The 14,263-nt window shown below is 43.6% G+C and overlaps 1 protein-coding gene across 1 annotated transcript; it reads right to left on the bottom strand.

The window, feature by feature from the left end:
• Positions 1 to 216: 216 nt before the first annotated feature.
• On the bottom strand, positions 217 to 10,773 carry LOC133359720 (nuclear factor 7, brain-like). The gene is made up of 6 exons (XM_061578238.1): positions 10,161 to 10,773; positions 4,320 to 4,415; positions 3,822 to 4,055; positions 3,080 to 3,102; positions 2,743 to 2,855; positions 217 to 1,577 (listed from the first exon to the last, which is right to left on the bottom strand). Exons 1-6 carry the CDS (start codon positions 10,467 to 10,469, stop codon positions 1,039 to 1,041), a joined length of 1,314 nt encoding a protein of 437 aa, XP_061434222.1. The 5' UTR covers positions 10,470 to 10,773; the 3' UTR covers positions 217 to 1,038.
• Between the last annotated feature and the right edge of the window lie 3,490 nt (positions 10,774 to 14,263).

Consider the following 14,263-nt stretch of genomic DNA (forward strand, 5'->3'; position numbering starts at 1 on the left):
CTCTTCCTCCTCCCTCCCAGCTTAAATAGACGCTCCAAGCCCAGGACGTGTCATTCAGACTCTGTCTTATCGACAGACCTGTTTTTCACCTGAGGACGGCTGCTTGCGTTGTAGCCGAAACGTCGTGAGAATTATTTTATTATGTTTTATTTTTATTATTTTATTATTTCCATTCTACGTGACTTTACCGAAAGAACCAAGAAGATAAGTCCCTGCAGTCACGAAAGCTTTACATCGAAATTTAGATTGTTATTGTTAGTGCCTTTTTTTTGGTGCCATTTCTTTATTTGCTTATTCATTTTTATATTGAATGTGTTTGGTAGTTGCTGAATGTAGTATTTGGTCGTCATATTTAATTAATGCACAACGTTGTATGAATAAATGAGCATGAATAACGCTACATAAAACGAAATTATTATTTTTGTTTCATATTTTTTTTTTAGTATTAACGATACAAGCATTACAATGCTATTTTAGTACGTGTACATTTATTTCTATTAAAATGTATATTTGGATTGTATTTCTCCCACAATGCGTTACATCACCGCGGTATAAGCACATCCCAGTTCACCATTGATAATATAATAATTACACCCCTACACTCTAATCACACTCTTCTGGCAGGGTGAATACATCTATTTTAGCGCCACACACAGGGTGGTTGTTATTTTATCACCCCTTAGGACAGGGGTCAGCAACCTGCGACTCCGGAGCCGCATGCGGCTTTTCAAGGACTGCTCCGTGACGTTATTTATTAAGGACCACCGTCTCGTATTTATCACGTGCATTGTGGCTCCTGAAATAGTGATGGGTTTTTTGACCGAATTCGTAAATAAAATGGCTTTCTTGTTAGTTTGGTTGCCAATTCCTTCTCCAGAAGGTTGCGAGGAATTTACACTCACCCACATTCTAATGCAGACCCTAGGCACTCCTAACCACTGACGCCCATCTACCAGTCAAGGGCGTGGCACTGCGTGTAACGGTGATGACGGTGGCGAGCGTCGTGTGTCGTGGTGTCTGCTCTCTACGGCGTTCATGTTAACGACTCAGATCCACAATCGTCACTGTGCTACCAACCCCCACCCACAGTCCAGGCTGTAGGGGCTGAGTGAAGGTTTGGCGAACTGAGTGTAACAGCGTCATGGAGTCGGCGTCGTAAAACGACAGGAGGCCCGCGTCCCAGTCCAGATGAACTCCGACTCTCCGTGGAGGTTCTGGCACCGATAGTGAGATCTTCACCCCGCCCTGCCACACGAAGAAGCTGTTGTTACGTTTCTGTAGACTCCAGGAGTCGTCACTCCCTCCCAGGCTGCACTCAGCACCACCCCCTCTCCGTGGGATCGACCCGTATGCGACTCCAATCCGACACCATGACTCCACGCTCCCCACGTCCACCTCCCAATAGTGCTGACCCGATGAGAAGATCTCAAAGCACAGGGCTTGTGGATACCAATCAAACCGGTGTGGGTGGTGGGGGCGACCCTGGGAGATGTCGTTCCACGTCACCGTTCTGAGATCCGAGGAAATCTGAAGTTTGTCGTGGGCTGAGTTTGTGTCCAGAGTCGGTGAGCGTCCATCTGTGGTGACGAGAGCGACAACGCTCGCATATCAGTCACAGCAAGGCGAGTAGCAACACAAGCATTGCATGGATAATATAGAAAAACACATTGTGTATTGTATTATCATTTATGTTATGGCAATAATGCAATAAATAATACATCTCATACGTAACAGATGCACAATGAGTATAACATGCATAACAAATGCATACTAGTATGTACACACAAATACTTACGAATATGATTATTATTAATAATACTAATAGAACTATGAATGTGTGTGCCATAGTAATGAACATTGGTGATGATGCCAGCACGACGATGTCAATGCCACTCTTGTAGCATCTCTCTATAAACACGGCTTTTGTACAATAGTCACCACAGCCTCGCACAGACATTTTGTCAATCCAATGCTTGATGAGGGCCTCTCCACCCTGTGCAGGTCATGAGGGTTATTTGCCCATACGTTACTACTCTTGTCAGTTTTCGTTGGTGAAGGTTGGGATCATAACCATAGAAGCATAGAGGTACAATACAACAATGAATTATACTCCACTGCCCTCTGCTGGCGTGATATGTAAACATTTGTTGCAGGGGAGACAAAAGCGGCAGGGCGTGGTGCTGGCCACCCACTTTCTCGTGTGCGGTGCCGGCCTGTATAGGTGCTCGCTAACAAGACTTGCCCCAATAGTCTTTTAAGGTTATACGGGGAAACTTTGTATTTCTCTGTATTTCTCACTAGGCTTACTCTAGATCCGCCTGATGTGCAGGAGGTCGTGCATTTGACTGATGATGCCTGCTGTATATTTGGAGTTTGTGTGTCTCTCCCCGTGGTCGCGTGGATTTTTCTCTAGGTCCTCCGGTTGTTTGCTCCACATTTAGAATCAACATGAGTATACATCAATGTCACGCGTTTAGATTATTTGACTGATATTATACATTTCCAAGTGATAATCCAATTCGTTGAGCTATCATTTGTGGCCAGGCGGCTTCTGAAAAAGCGCTAAATAGCTCAATAGGCCTTACCTGGTAAAATACAAATATTTTTTGAAGATACATGCCCCAATGCTATGTCACCTGTCTTAACAAAGGTCACCAGCCTACCCAGCAGTGCCTTTCTGGAACATTGTGTTTGTCATTAATTATGTTGACAGAGATCAGTATGCAGCGCAGAGAGACTCACACACGAGAGCAATGAGCTTTGTATTCACTCCTCCTAGAGAGATGACCTCTGTGAGCTCTTGGTGACTGAATGTGGGAGGAGGGGCATCCTGGGTTCCCTGTGAGTCGGAGCTTCTGCACTCACACAGCACGGGACACACGGAGTCTAATGAGGGTCCATGTCCCTATAGACATGCACGAGACACGTAGACAAATGAGGGTCAATTATCTCTACCCATGGCAAATATGGAATGCAACTGCATCGAATGGAGTTTATTAGGAAGCACATCACGACCGATCACTTATTTGTCCACCAGGTGGCAGACAGAACAGTAGTTTGAGTCTGGGTTGGCACTGACCTGAGATTCTCATGCACGGGATCCTGAAAAACAACCCCACATTTCACATTAACATTGACATCCTGAGTAGATGCTCCTCCTCCGCACAATCACCTGCTGTCCACAGTGTAGCACGACATCAGAGAATTAACAAATACCTCCAATCTGAGAATGGTGAAAAACACGGCTCTCTTAACTGGACACGGACGGAATTTAACAAGTAACAAAATGCTCTTTACAGGTCGTGTTCAGCACCGGTTAAATAACGTCCAACAACTCGTATTTTTTATACTATGAATAAACTCAACTTTTTTGTTTACCAGGTAAGGCCCACTGAGCTGTATAGATCTTTTTCAGAAGCGACCAGGCCACAAATGATAGCTCAACGAAGTGGCTTATCACGTGTTAATTTATACTAGCAACCACATCCTCTAAACGCGTGATGTTGATTCTAAGTGTCGAGGTAAAAACAAATGATCTGGAGAAAATCCACAAGACCACAGAGTGAGAGAGATACGCAAACTCCAAATATACAGCAGGTGTCAGGGTTGGGAACGAACCCACACCCGTCTATATACCAGGTTTGAGTGCCACATAGAAGTAAACTCGCCTCCATTTCGAGACACCACCGCTTCCACCCAGATCGAAAAACATTTAAATATGATTGCCTGCAATGTCAATGTTTCACAGAGTGGTGACTCTTTCTTAGTTGTAGATATATCTCTGATAAAGCAAAACCGTGAGTGAATGGAGGTCGGGCCACCTGCAGGAAGGAGAGTGGGTCCTGCTCGCTGAGGGCGGCGAGCAGCTGATTGATCTCCTGCTCCAAGTCCCGTGTTCTGCTCTCATAGCGAGTGATATCCGCCTGGATGCGGGACAGCACGGAGCGGCCCTCCTCGTCCACGCGCTCCAGCGACTCCCTCTCCTCCTCCCCCAGCTGCTCCCTCCTGCGCTTAAATTCTCGGCTGATCCGCTCCTTGGTCCCACGGAGAGACTCCTACGCAGAGATACGATGACGCGCTATTGAAACACAACACAGAGCGATATTACATCATAAAGGACCTCGATGAAGCCACATCTTCTTAGTCCACACAAAGAGGCAGGTGACGTATTTTTGGAAAACGTGGAGTAATGAAATGCATGAAAGAAGGAGATTTTGACAGAATATTCATGGGCACTCTTATGCCAATGTCTCTCTATGTACCTAGATTTTATGCGTCTCTGTCGATACCTGCGCGTATCTGTGTGTATCTCTCTGTACCTGCACATGCTGGTAAGCTTCTCTGAGCTGCTGTGTCTGCGATGCTGTCGTCTTCTTCTTCTCCTCTCTGACCATCTTCTTGAGTCTGAACACCTCCTATACATAAGGTAGACAAATACACAATGTTTGCTGCTCCCAACATTATCATCATGTGGCACATGTCTTTAACCCAGAGCCATGCATGCAGGTTTCCTGGATCGCTGAGAGATAATCATCGCTCTTTGAAACGTCCAACCTCCCAGGCTGCGAGGTGGTGTTTAGGAGGTGGCACGACAGTCGTGTTTCAGGTAGGTGGCTGGATTACAGCGTGGTTTATTGAGGGGCGCTCACTGACATGCTCATGTTTTCTCCAGTTTTGCTGAACAATGTAATCGAGCGTAACCAATAATTATAACTCACGATATATCTACAGCACACACTTTTCGTGACAGTGTGGTAAGCACCACAACTTAAATCCAAAATCTTAAAGGAAACCAAGCTAAGTTCCAGAGTGGTATAGGAGTACGGACAGCTCTGTTGCTGGTAGAGCTGTTGTTCGGGTGTGACAGGACAAGTTGGACAGAACTCAGGGTAGGGAGAGCCATGTGACCATGTTCATAGCGCAGCACGCTAACTACGACACCACCGCTCCCGCAAGCAGGAGCCGCACACTCGTACACATTAAAATTTTTTTTCTAGAAATGCAGTGTATATGGTATGAGCAATTTTTATAATAATGATACTAATAAATATATGCAAAATAACATTGCCAGGAGCAGGAAACACAATAATTTCAATATTAACACTATAATCATATAACGATACAAGGAATATATCCAGTAGCAACAACGACAACAACAACAACAATACACATTCATGATGATGATTATTGACTTCAATATCCTTCTTCTTGGTTCTTTCGGTAAAGTCACGTAGAAGGGAAGTAATAAAATAATAAAAATAAAACATAATAAAATAATTCTCACGACGTTTCGGCCACAACGCAAGCAGCCGTCCTCTAGTGAAACCAGGTCTGTCGAGGCGACAGTGTCTGAATGAAACAGCACACGTGCTTGGAGCATATATATAAGCTGGGTTGGAAGGAGGGGGGGAAAGGGCGCCTTGACAAAAGAATTTGCATATCAAGAGGAATTTAGCATATTTATGAGAAATGCAGGTATGTGATTAGTACTATTTATGTCCGTGCAGGATTAGCAGTATCCAAGGGAGGGGATAAGGGAAATGCAGGTATGTGATTAGAGCTACTTTGCCCGTGCATTATGCAGGATTAGCAGCATCACAGGGAGGGGATAGGGGTAGCATTAATAACGGTAAGAAGTGTTAATAGTATGTAGCTGCAGTAACTAAAACCAATACGTAAACAACTAAAGTATAAACTACATAGTATCATCATTATACTAAATATACTCTACAATAAGCTGAGTTACTAACAGTAAGTAATACATTACAATTCTACGTCGTAAAAAATATAATATGCTTCCATCTAAACTTTATTCTCTTACATCACACAAGTCGACACCGTACTATATACTGCCATAGACAAACCCAACATTAAATTATATACTGTATTGCTATAAACCACCCTAAACTTTATACATTGTAATATTACACTATGTATTCTACCCACCCTAATGTATATCACACTGCTGTATATTCACTATACAAAAACGATACTATATATTACTTTGTACATTGTATTAAGCATATACATTTTTAGACTATTTGTTATTATACATTGTACCGTTGACCGTCGTGTGAAAGATACTAAGAGGAAGAAACAAGATATGTCAATGCAGCAGAGCAAAGAATCCATTCCCTGCGGAGAATACAATGCCAGTGAGTGGAACGCGGTCTGAAAGTCATTGTAAACGTGAACACAATCAGTTAAGATCCGAAATGGTTTATTACGTCCTTCCAATGATTGCTAAGCCAGAATCCATCTTCTCGGTTGAAATTGTCTCTGTGTTTGTATATGTGGATCGCCTCATGAACGAATCTCTCATGGTAGCCAGATGGCTTGCAGAGAACCTCTGTCTTGGAGAAGTCAATATCATGTGAGCCCACTGAATTGTAACAGTGATCTGCCACGGCTGAGGTGTTTGTCCTACCGTGTTTCAAATCTGCTTTATGTTCACGGATGAGGTCCGAGACATGTCGTTTGGTTTCTCCAATGTAACTGCTACCACAGAGGGAACTTAGTTTGTAGACGCCAGGGTACTGTATGTCTGGAACCACATCTTTTACAGACGGGACCAGATCACGGATTTTATGTACTGTGTTGAATCGGACCTGGATCTTGTGTTTTATCAGGATTTTGGAGATCTTTTTTGTGACCCCAGCAATGTAGGGTAAGGTGATGGTCTTGAAAGGCTCCTCAACGGGATCCTTCTTGATGGTTGGAGTGATGGCTTTGCAGATTGTGTAGTCGGAGTAACCATTAGCCTTAAGAGCTTGGCGTACGTGTTTGAGTTCACTGGCAATGTGTTCCTGGTCGGATATGCATTGGGCTCTATGGTATAGAGTCTTGATGAGGGAATTCTTCTGGGATGGATGGTGGTGGGAATCCGGTTTTAGGTAAGCATCCGTATGGGTGGTTTTCCTGTAGACAGAGTGGCTCATTGAACCATCAGGTCTCTTTTTAATTAGGACATCCAAAAAGGGTAGCTTGCCATCTTTTTCGACTTCCATGGTGAATCTGATGGCTGGGTGTATGGAATTGATGTGGTCGAGAAAATGGTCTAGAGCAGGCCGGCCATGTGGCCAGATGACAAAAGTGTCATCTACGTACCTCTTCCATAAGGTCGGGCGTAGAGTGGCAGTCTGGATGGCGTCAGTCTCAAATTTCTCCATGAAAATGTTGGCTACAACCGGAGATAGGGGGGAGCCCATTGGGGTGCCCTCAGTTTGCTTGTAGAAAGTTCCATTCCAGGTGAAGTATGTATTGGTTAAGCAGTGTCTCACCAGGGGGGGGTACCCCAGTATCCAGTCCTTGATGAACCAAGTCTTCAATGATTGCGATGGTGTCAGGTACAGGAACTTTGGTGAATAAGGAAACCACATCAAAACTGACAAGCAGGTCGTCTGGGGACAGGGAAATCCCCTTGATTGTCGATACCAGGTCGGTAGAGTTTAGTACCGCAGAGGTGGTTTTTCCAGTGAAAAGCCGTAGGATTTCAGATAAAAAACAAGCCAGTTTGTAGGTGGGGGAGTTGATAGTAGAGACAATGGGACGAAGAGGTGTATCTTCTTTATGTATCTTTGGTAAGCCTTATAATCTTGATACAACATTCAACAAGCTCCGTGATAAGAAGGCTCAGATAATCGAGTCTCTCACCTTTCTGAAGAGATGCCGCGACTCTAAGGTAATACCAAACGCATTTACACTAACATCTGCTGCTGTAACTTCTTCTAATGCTAAACGAATTCTGCAATACCCTGGTGTCTACAAACTAAGTTGCCTCTGTGGTAGCAGTTACATTGGAGAAACCAAACGACATGTCTCGGACCTCATCCGTGAACATAAAGCAGATTTGAAACACGGTAGGACAAACACCTCAGCCGTGGCAGATCACTGTTACAATTCAGTGGGCTCACATGATATTGACTTCTCCAAGACAGAGGTTCTCTGCAAGCCATCTGGCTACCATGAGAGATTCGTTCATGAGGCGATCCACATATACAAACACAGAGACAATTTCAACCGAGAAGATGGATTCTGGCTTAGCAATCATTGGAAGGACGTAATAAACCATTTCGGATCTTAACTGATTGTGTTCACGTTTACGGTGACTTTCAGACCGCGTTCCACTCACTGGCATTGTATTCTCCGCAGGGAATGGATTCTTTGCTCTGCTGCATTGACATATCTTGTTTCTTCCTCTTAGTATCTTTCACACGACGGTCAACGGTACAATGTATAATAACAAATAGTATAAAAATGTATATGCTTAATACAATGTACAAAGTAATATATAGTATCGTAATTGTATAATGAATATACATCAGTGTAATATACATTCGGGTGGGTAGAATAATACATAGTGTAATATTACAATGGATATGGTTTAGGGTGGTTTATAGCAATACAGTATATAATTCAATGTTGGGTTTGTCTACGGTGTAGACTCGTGTGATGTAAGAGAATAAAGTTTAAAGTTTAGATGGAAGCATATTATATTTTTTACGACGTAGAATTGTAATGTATTACTTACTGTTAGTAACTCAGCTTATTGTAGAGTATATTTAGTATAATGATGATACTATGTAGTTTATACTTTAGTTGTTTACGTGGTGGTTTTAGTTTCTGCAGCTACATACTATTAACACTTCTTCCCTTTATTAATGCTACCCCTATCCCCTCCCTGTGATGCTGCTAATCCTGCATAATACACGGGAAAAGTAGCACTAATCACATACCTGCATTTCCCTTATCCCCTCCCTTGGATGCTGCTAATCCTGCATAATGCACGGACATAAATAGTACTAATCACATACCTGCATTTCCCATAAATATTCTAAATTCCTCTTGATATGCAAATTCTTTTGTCAAGGCGCCCTTTCCCCCCCCCCTTCCAACCCAGCTTATATATATGCTCCAAGCACGTGTGCTGTTTCATTCAGACGCTGTCATCTCGACAGACCTGGTTTCACCTGAGGACGGCTGCTTGCATTGTGGCCGAAACGTCGTGAGAATTATTTTATTATGTTTTATTTTTATTATTTTATTACTTCCCTTCTACGTGACTTTACCGAAAGAACCAAGAAGATGAATCCCTGCAGTCACGAAAGCTTTAAATCGAAATTCAATATCCTTCATTGGGATATTTGCCTTAAGCTGTCCCCCATTTGATTTCCTGTGGCAGGGCTTGTCACTGGCAGGATGAAGCGCTGTAAACATGATACTCTGTTTACACCAAGTCCCACCCATTTTGCTGGCTAAGTGACCTTAGTCCCGCGTGTTTCCCCATTTCACCTGAAAATACTGTGCCAGGCTAAACATTCTGGTGGTTGGCCAAGCTTCACCTTGGCAACGTTCAACTACACTCCAATGTTCTGTCACGTAATTTAAATACATGGAGGCCAAGGTTAGAGGCATTGTTTCATTTTCGACACCAAACATTGTCACAAAATCAAATCAAAATCCGCCCTATAAACAATCAAACCGTCCCACTGAAATTGCCTTCCATTTACCTCTTTAAAGTCCATGGTCAGTTTACTTTTTAAGAATCTCACGTTTGAAGTATCTCACATTACTCAACATTTCTCACATGTATGAATCGTATGTGAATTATGTTTTACATCTTTGCCAGCCATAAAACAAAGTGCTCTGTCTTATAACAAAACCATGGAACACCATGCTTTTCCATCCATTCAAATCAACATTTCCGTCTTCCGTATATAGACTGTCTTTCGTGTGCCAGATTTATAATTGTTGCCCACAGTGATGTAATTGACCATCACAATGTTGACACAATCGGAGTCAGCTAATAATATGCAAATATAAATGATAAAATACAGACTATCTTAACAAAATACGCCTAGAATGTTGTATCTTCTTGGTTCTTTCGGTAAAGCCACGTAGAAGGGAAATAATAAAATAATAAAAATAAAACATAATAAAATAATTCTCACGACGTTTCGGCTGCTTGCGTTGTGGCCGAAACGTCGTGAGAATTATTTTATCATGTTTTATTTTTATTATTTGATTATTTCCCTTCTACGTGACTTTACCGAAAGAACCAAGAAGATGAATCCCTGCAGTCACGAAAGCTTTAAATCGAAAAATAGAATGTTGTAGTTACACTTTATGATATTGGGTTACAGCAGCGATTTAAATCTCACCTGCTTTGTCTGTTGTGCATTTTTTACTGGAATGACCTCATGCCCTCTATGTTCCCCATAGATGGTGCAGACTGTGCAGACCAGGCTCCTATCCTGTTCACAGTAAAGAATGAGCTCCTGTCTGTGCTGCCGGCATCTTCGCTCGTCCAGATTCGCGATGGGAGCCACCAGGACGTGGTCACTTAGCCTGGGATTCTCCAAGTGAGGCCTCAAGTGTGCTGCACAGTAGGATGTCTCGCATTTCGTGCAGGTCTTCACTGCAGGAGTCTGGCCGTCAACGCAGTTGTTACACACGACGGCCGTGGCCATCCTGTCTCCAACTCTGAGCTGCTCCGCCAGGTTGGCGTGGGCCACGTTCCTCCTCAGCTGGGGTCAGACAGGGAAGGCCACCTGGCAATGTGGGCAGCTGAAGCTCCTCGCTGTCTCCCAGGCAGCCTCCAGGGAACGGAGGCACAACGAGTGTCTGCAGCTCAACGTGGAGGGGGAGACGAACGTGCCCAGGCAGATATTAACAGCTCAGCTCACTATCCACACTCTCACTTGGATTCGCGCTCGCCACGACCCATGGGCTTCGCTTGGATCGCTCGCTGTGTGGCTCAGAAATACACTGGACTCTCTCTTACAGCGACGGTGAACAAGGAAGTAAAATTATTTCATTGTCGTGATTGACATCACGAGATACTGCCTGGAATGTGAACCTGCGACCTTCGTGCACAAACACCAGCTTCAAGGTGAACACGGTTACTGCAAACACCTTTAAATGAGCAAAATATATGAAAGAAACTTACTGTTTAAAACAACAATAAAAATATAAATCGGTGAGGCTCAGCTGTGGTAGCTCATTCATGATATGAGTATCGAGAGATTCAATTATCCTTCCATAGCTCTGCACACAGGTTAATGTCTATGGTAAGATAGCAATGGATTGGTTCCCACGGAGGCAAGATCTCCCTCCCCTGATATACAGGAGGTTGTAGATTCGATCCCAACTCTGGCGCCTGTATATTTGGAGTTTGCACGTCTCTCGCCCACGGGTCGTGTGGATTTTTCTCCTGTCCTCCGGGTTTCCATCCACATTTATAATCACTATCACGCGTTTCGAGTATTTGGCTGCAATTAATTTCCACATAAGCCTCTTACTTGAGCTATCATTTGTGGCCAGTTCACTTCTGAAAATGAGCTAACGGGCTCAGTGGGCATTATATGGTACAATAATAAAAAACATAATTCTAATAATCTCGATTTTAAGCTTTCGTGACTGCAGGAATCCATACTCTTTGGTTCTTTCGGTAAAGTCACGTAGGTATAAAATAAAATCAATCACGACGTTTCGGGTGCAACACAAGCATCCATCATCAGGTGGGAAAGCATGGTCTGCTGCTGAGCCAGACTGTTTTTAAAGGTTTGAAATGGGTGTAGCTCAAGGGTTATAAAGAAGTGGCCGGGGCCAGTGATGTTAATGTGAGAAATTGTCATGTTACTGTAAGATAGGAGGCCGCTCTCCTATCTTACAGTTCCATGCTAATTTGAGCCTTTTGCCTGCAGTGTGAATCTATCACCCACTCTACCTTCCTCCATCACCCACTGTTGGCGATTTCACCGTTTCTCACCCTCTCGTTGACTGAGACTGAAGTTTCCTTGCCGACCATTCACGGCCACATCCACTGCCTATTTAACCTGCGTTGTTTCATATTACCACGTACGCGTGCTATTGAACACGCGTCCTCCATCAATCCTTTCACATTTCCCTCCCCTCTCCAAATGGTCCGTTTTTGTACATCACAGCACGCTGCTCCTCAGCTTGTTGAGGGTACAGCATGGTGCAATGCACAGGCATCGTGGCAGCTCAAGGTTTTTCAGAAGAATCAGGAACGTATTTCCTCGAGTAAAGCTGTAGAGCTAGGAAGCTCTTGTTCGAGCATTACTTGGTCGGCAGATAATGCGTTTCACAACATCACTGGCACTCATTAGCACACTCACTCACCCATTCACGCATACACTTATAGCAACCAACTCACCAACCCACCCTCACGCACTTCACAACCAAAAGTTTATACTTTCCTGAGTAAAGTCCATTGAGATTAAACGATTTTTTTTCAAACGCGATTTCAACATCAAAGCATTGCACAATTACAATCACACCACACTCACTGGCCTACTCAAACACTCACTTCCGCACCCACACACTCACTCGGCCACTCACTCGTTCACTCACCCACAATTTTAACTACTCACCCACAATTTTAACTACTCACCCATCCACTCATTCACTCGCCCACTCACATAAGAACCAGGAAGATATTTCCTGAGTAGAGCCCATTGAGCTAAGACGCTCTATGATGAGGGCGACCAAGCCGGCAGATGTGGGCAAATTTTGTCGTTGGTGGCTTGGCTCTTCCAACTCTTTGCCCGCCACAAGAGAACCGGGCATTTCCTCCACCTCTAGTTGGGTCAGGAGTCGGCAACCAAAACAATGACAACCGTTTTTTTCTAATTTGGGGGGGGGGGGAACCTATATTTTAAGAGCTGCAATGCATGTGAATGCGAGACGTATTTGTGTTGAATTTCTTTCACATCGTACGCAGCCAACCGTGCTAATCGAAGGTGCAATGGAAGGACAACAATCTAAATAAAACAACAAGCAGTTCTAATTTAATGAGTTTTCAATCTAGGGTATTTAAAAGTCATATCTCAAGTGTTTTACTAATGTCGGATGGAAAACCGTTCCAGGCGACCACAGAAGCGCATTTTAAAGTGCTGCGCAATGCGGTGGCAATCTTTGTTTGATTTCCAGTCAAAAGCCGTTGCTGACCGGAGTTTGTGTGATGGTTTATGCTTCTTGACGAGGGCGACTTGGCATTGGTCCTTAATAAACAACGTCAGGAAGCGGTCCTTAAAGAGCTGCACACGGCTCAAGAGCTGCAGTTTTACAACCCCCGAGTGTGTTGGTAGGGGTTTATCAGCGTGTTTGGCACCGTATGTAGCGAACCGTGTGAATTGTAGGTGCGGTTTAAGGACAACAAACTAAACACAAATAGCAGTTCTGAAGAAATTAGTACAGTGGTGAGTGTATAGGCGTGTAGTGTGTAGTCGTAGGCATGTTGCGCCTCTTTGGCAACGTACATAGAGAACCCTGCTAAACGGAGGTGCGGGGGAAGGACAACAAACTAAAAAGAACAACCAGCAGTCCTAAATAAATAATCTGCCAATCAAGAGTATTTAAAAGTGCATAGCTCCAGTGGCTTCCTCATCGAACCGGATCAGTCTTGCACTCAGGCGACAGCGGGTGGAATGCGTTGTGCGTGGCTTGTACGAGCGGCAGAACCATGCCAGTCCTGTTTTCCTGAATGGGGCTTTTTCGAAATCGGGTTTATTGGTTGCATTTTGAAGGCATTTATTTTATTCTTCATGATGCTCATTCTGTTTTTCTGTTTGCCGTGAGTCAATTGGCACCCTGGACACATTGTCTTGCTAATGAGAGGTTCCATCTCGGTTGACATTTCCCAGGTGGAACATTTGAATGCTGAATATTTCATCACGGGCCACCCTCACTGCGTGGTTAACTTGCATATAGGCCAAAAATAAGTTGGCTCAGCGTGTGCCAAATAAAATTACACCCGTAAGGAGCGCAGAATTACGCGTGGGAGCAAATGTCGTTCCAACAAAGATAACTTGCCCACCACTTGCACCCAATTTTATGTTGTAAACGATGTCTCGACTTATAATTTATTTTATTTACGACTTAATTTTTTTTCACGCTATATATTATTGCATGCATTTGCACTTTATTTTTAAATCCTTTATATTAAGTTCACTTGCTTGCACGCTTACGACCGTGCACATCTTTCGGTCGTTTTTTAACCCACTTCCCGTGATCCAATCGAGCTGACATTTTGCACACAGACTCGTTGTGCGTGACAATTTATCTTCGTGAAATTTTTTTTCAAAAATGTTACACTTTTTAGGAAAAAATAAATTATATTTAATTACCAATTGCTTAATGGTGGCAGGCAATCATCTGACCCATAGGTGGCAGCCATCTCAAGCCAGAGGACGAGAGGACTCTATCCGCCACGCATATAAAGGATTTATAGTGAAAAACT

The sequence above is a fragment of the Lethenteron reissneri genome, chromosome 65, assembly GCF_015708825.2.
Source record: "Lethenteron reissneri isolate LAM-NWPU_2019-01 chromosome 65, ASM1570882v1, whole genome shotgun sequence".
Lineage (NCBI taxonomy): Eukaryota > Metazoa > Chordata > Hyperoartia > Petromyzontiformes > Petromyzontidae > Lethenteron > Lethenteron reissneri.

Coding starts and splice junctions, on each gene's coding strand:
- LOC133359720 (XM_061578238.1), bottom strand. CDS start 10,469: ATGGCCACGGCCGTCGTGTGTAACAACTGCGTTGACGGCCAGACTCCT. Junction 3,103..3,821: donor ACCCACTCTCCTTCCTGCAG/GTGGCCCGACCT, acceptor GTTGTTTTTCAG/GATCCCGTGCATGAGAATCT. Junction 2,856..3,079: donor CCCGTGCATGAGAATCTCAG/GTCAGTGCCAAC, acceptor GTGTGAGTGCAG/AAGCTCCGACTCACAGGGAA.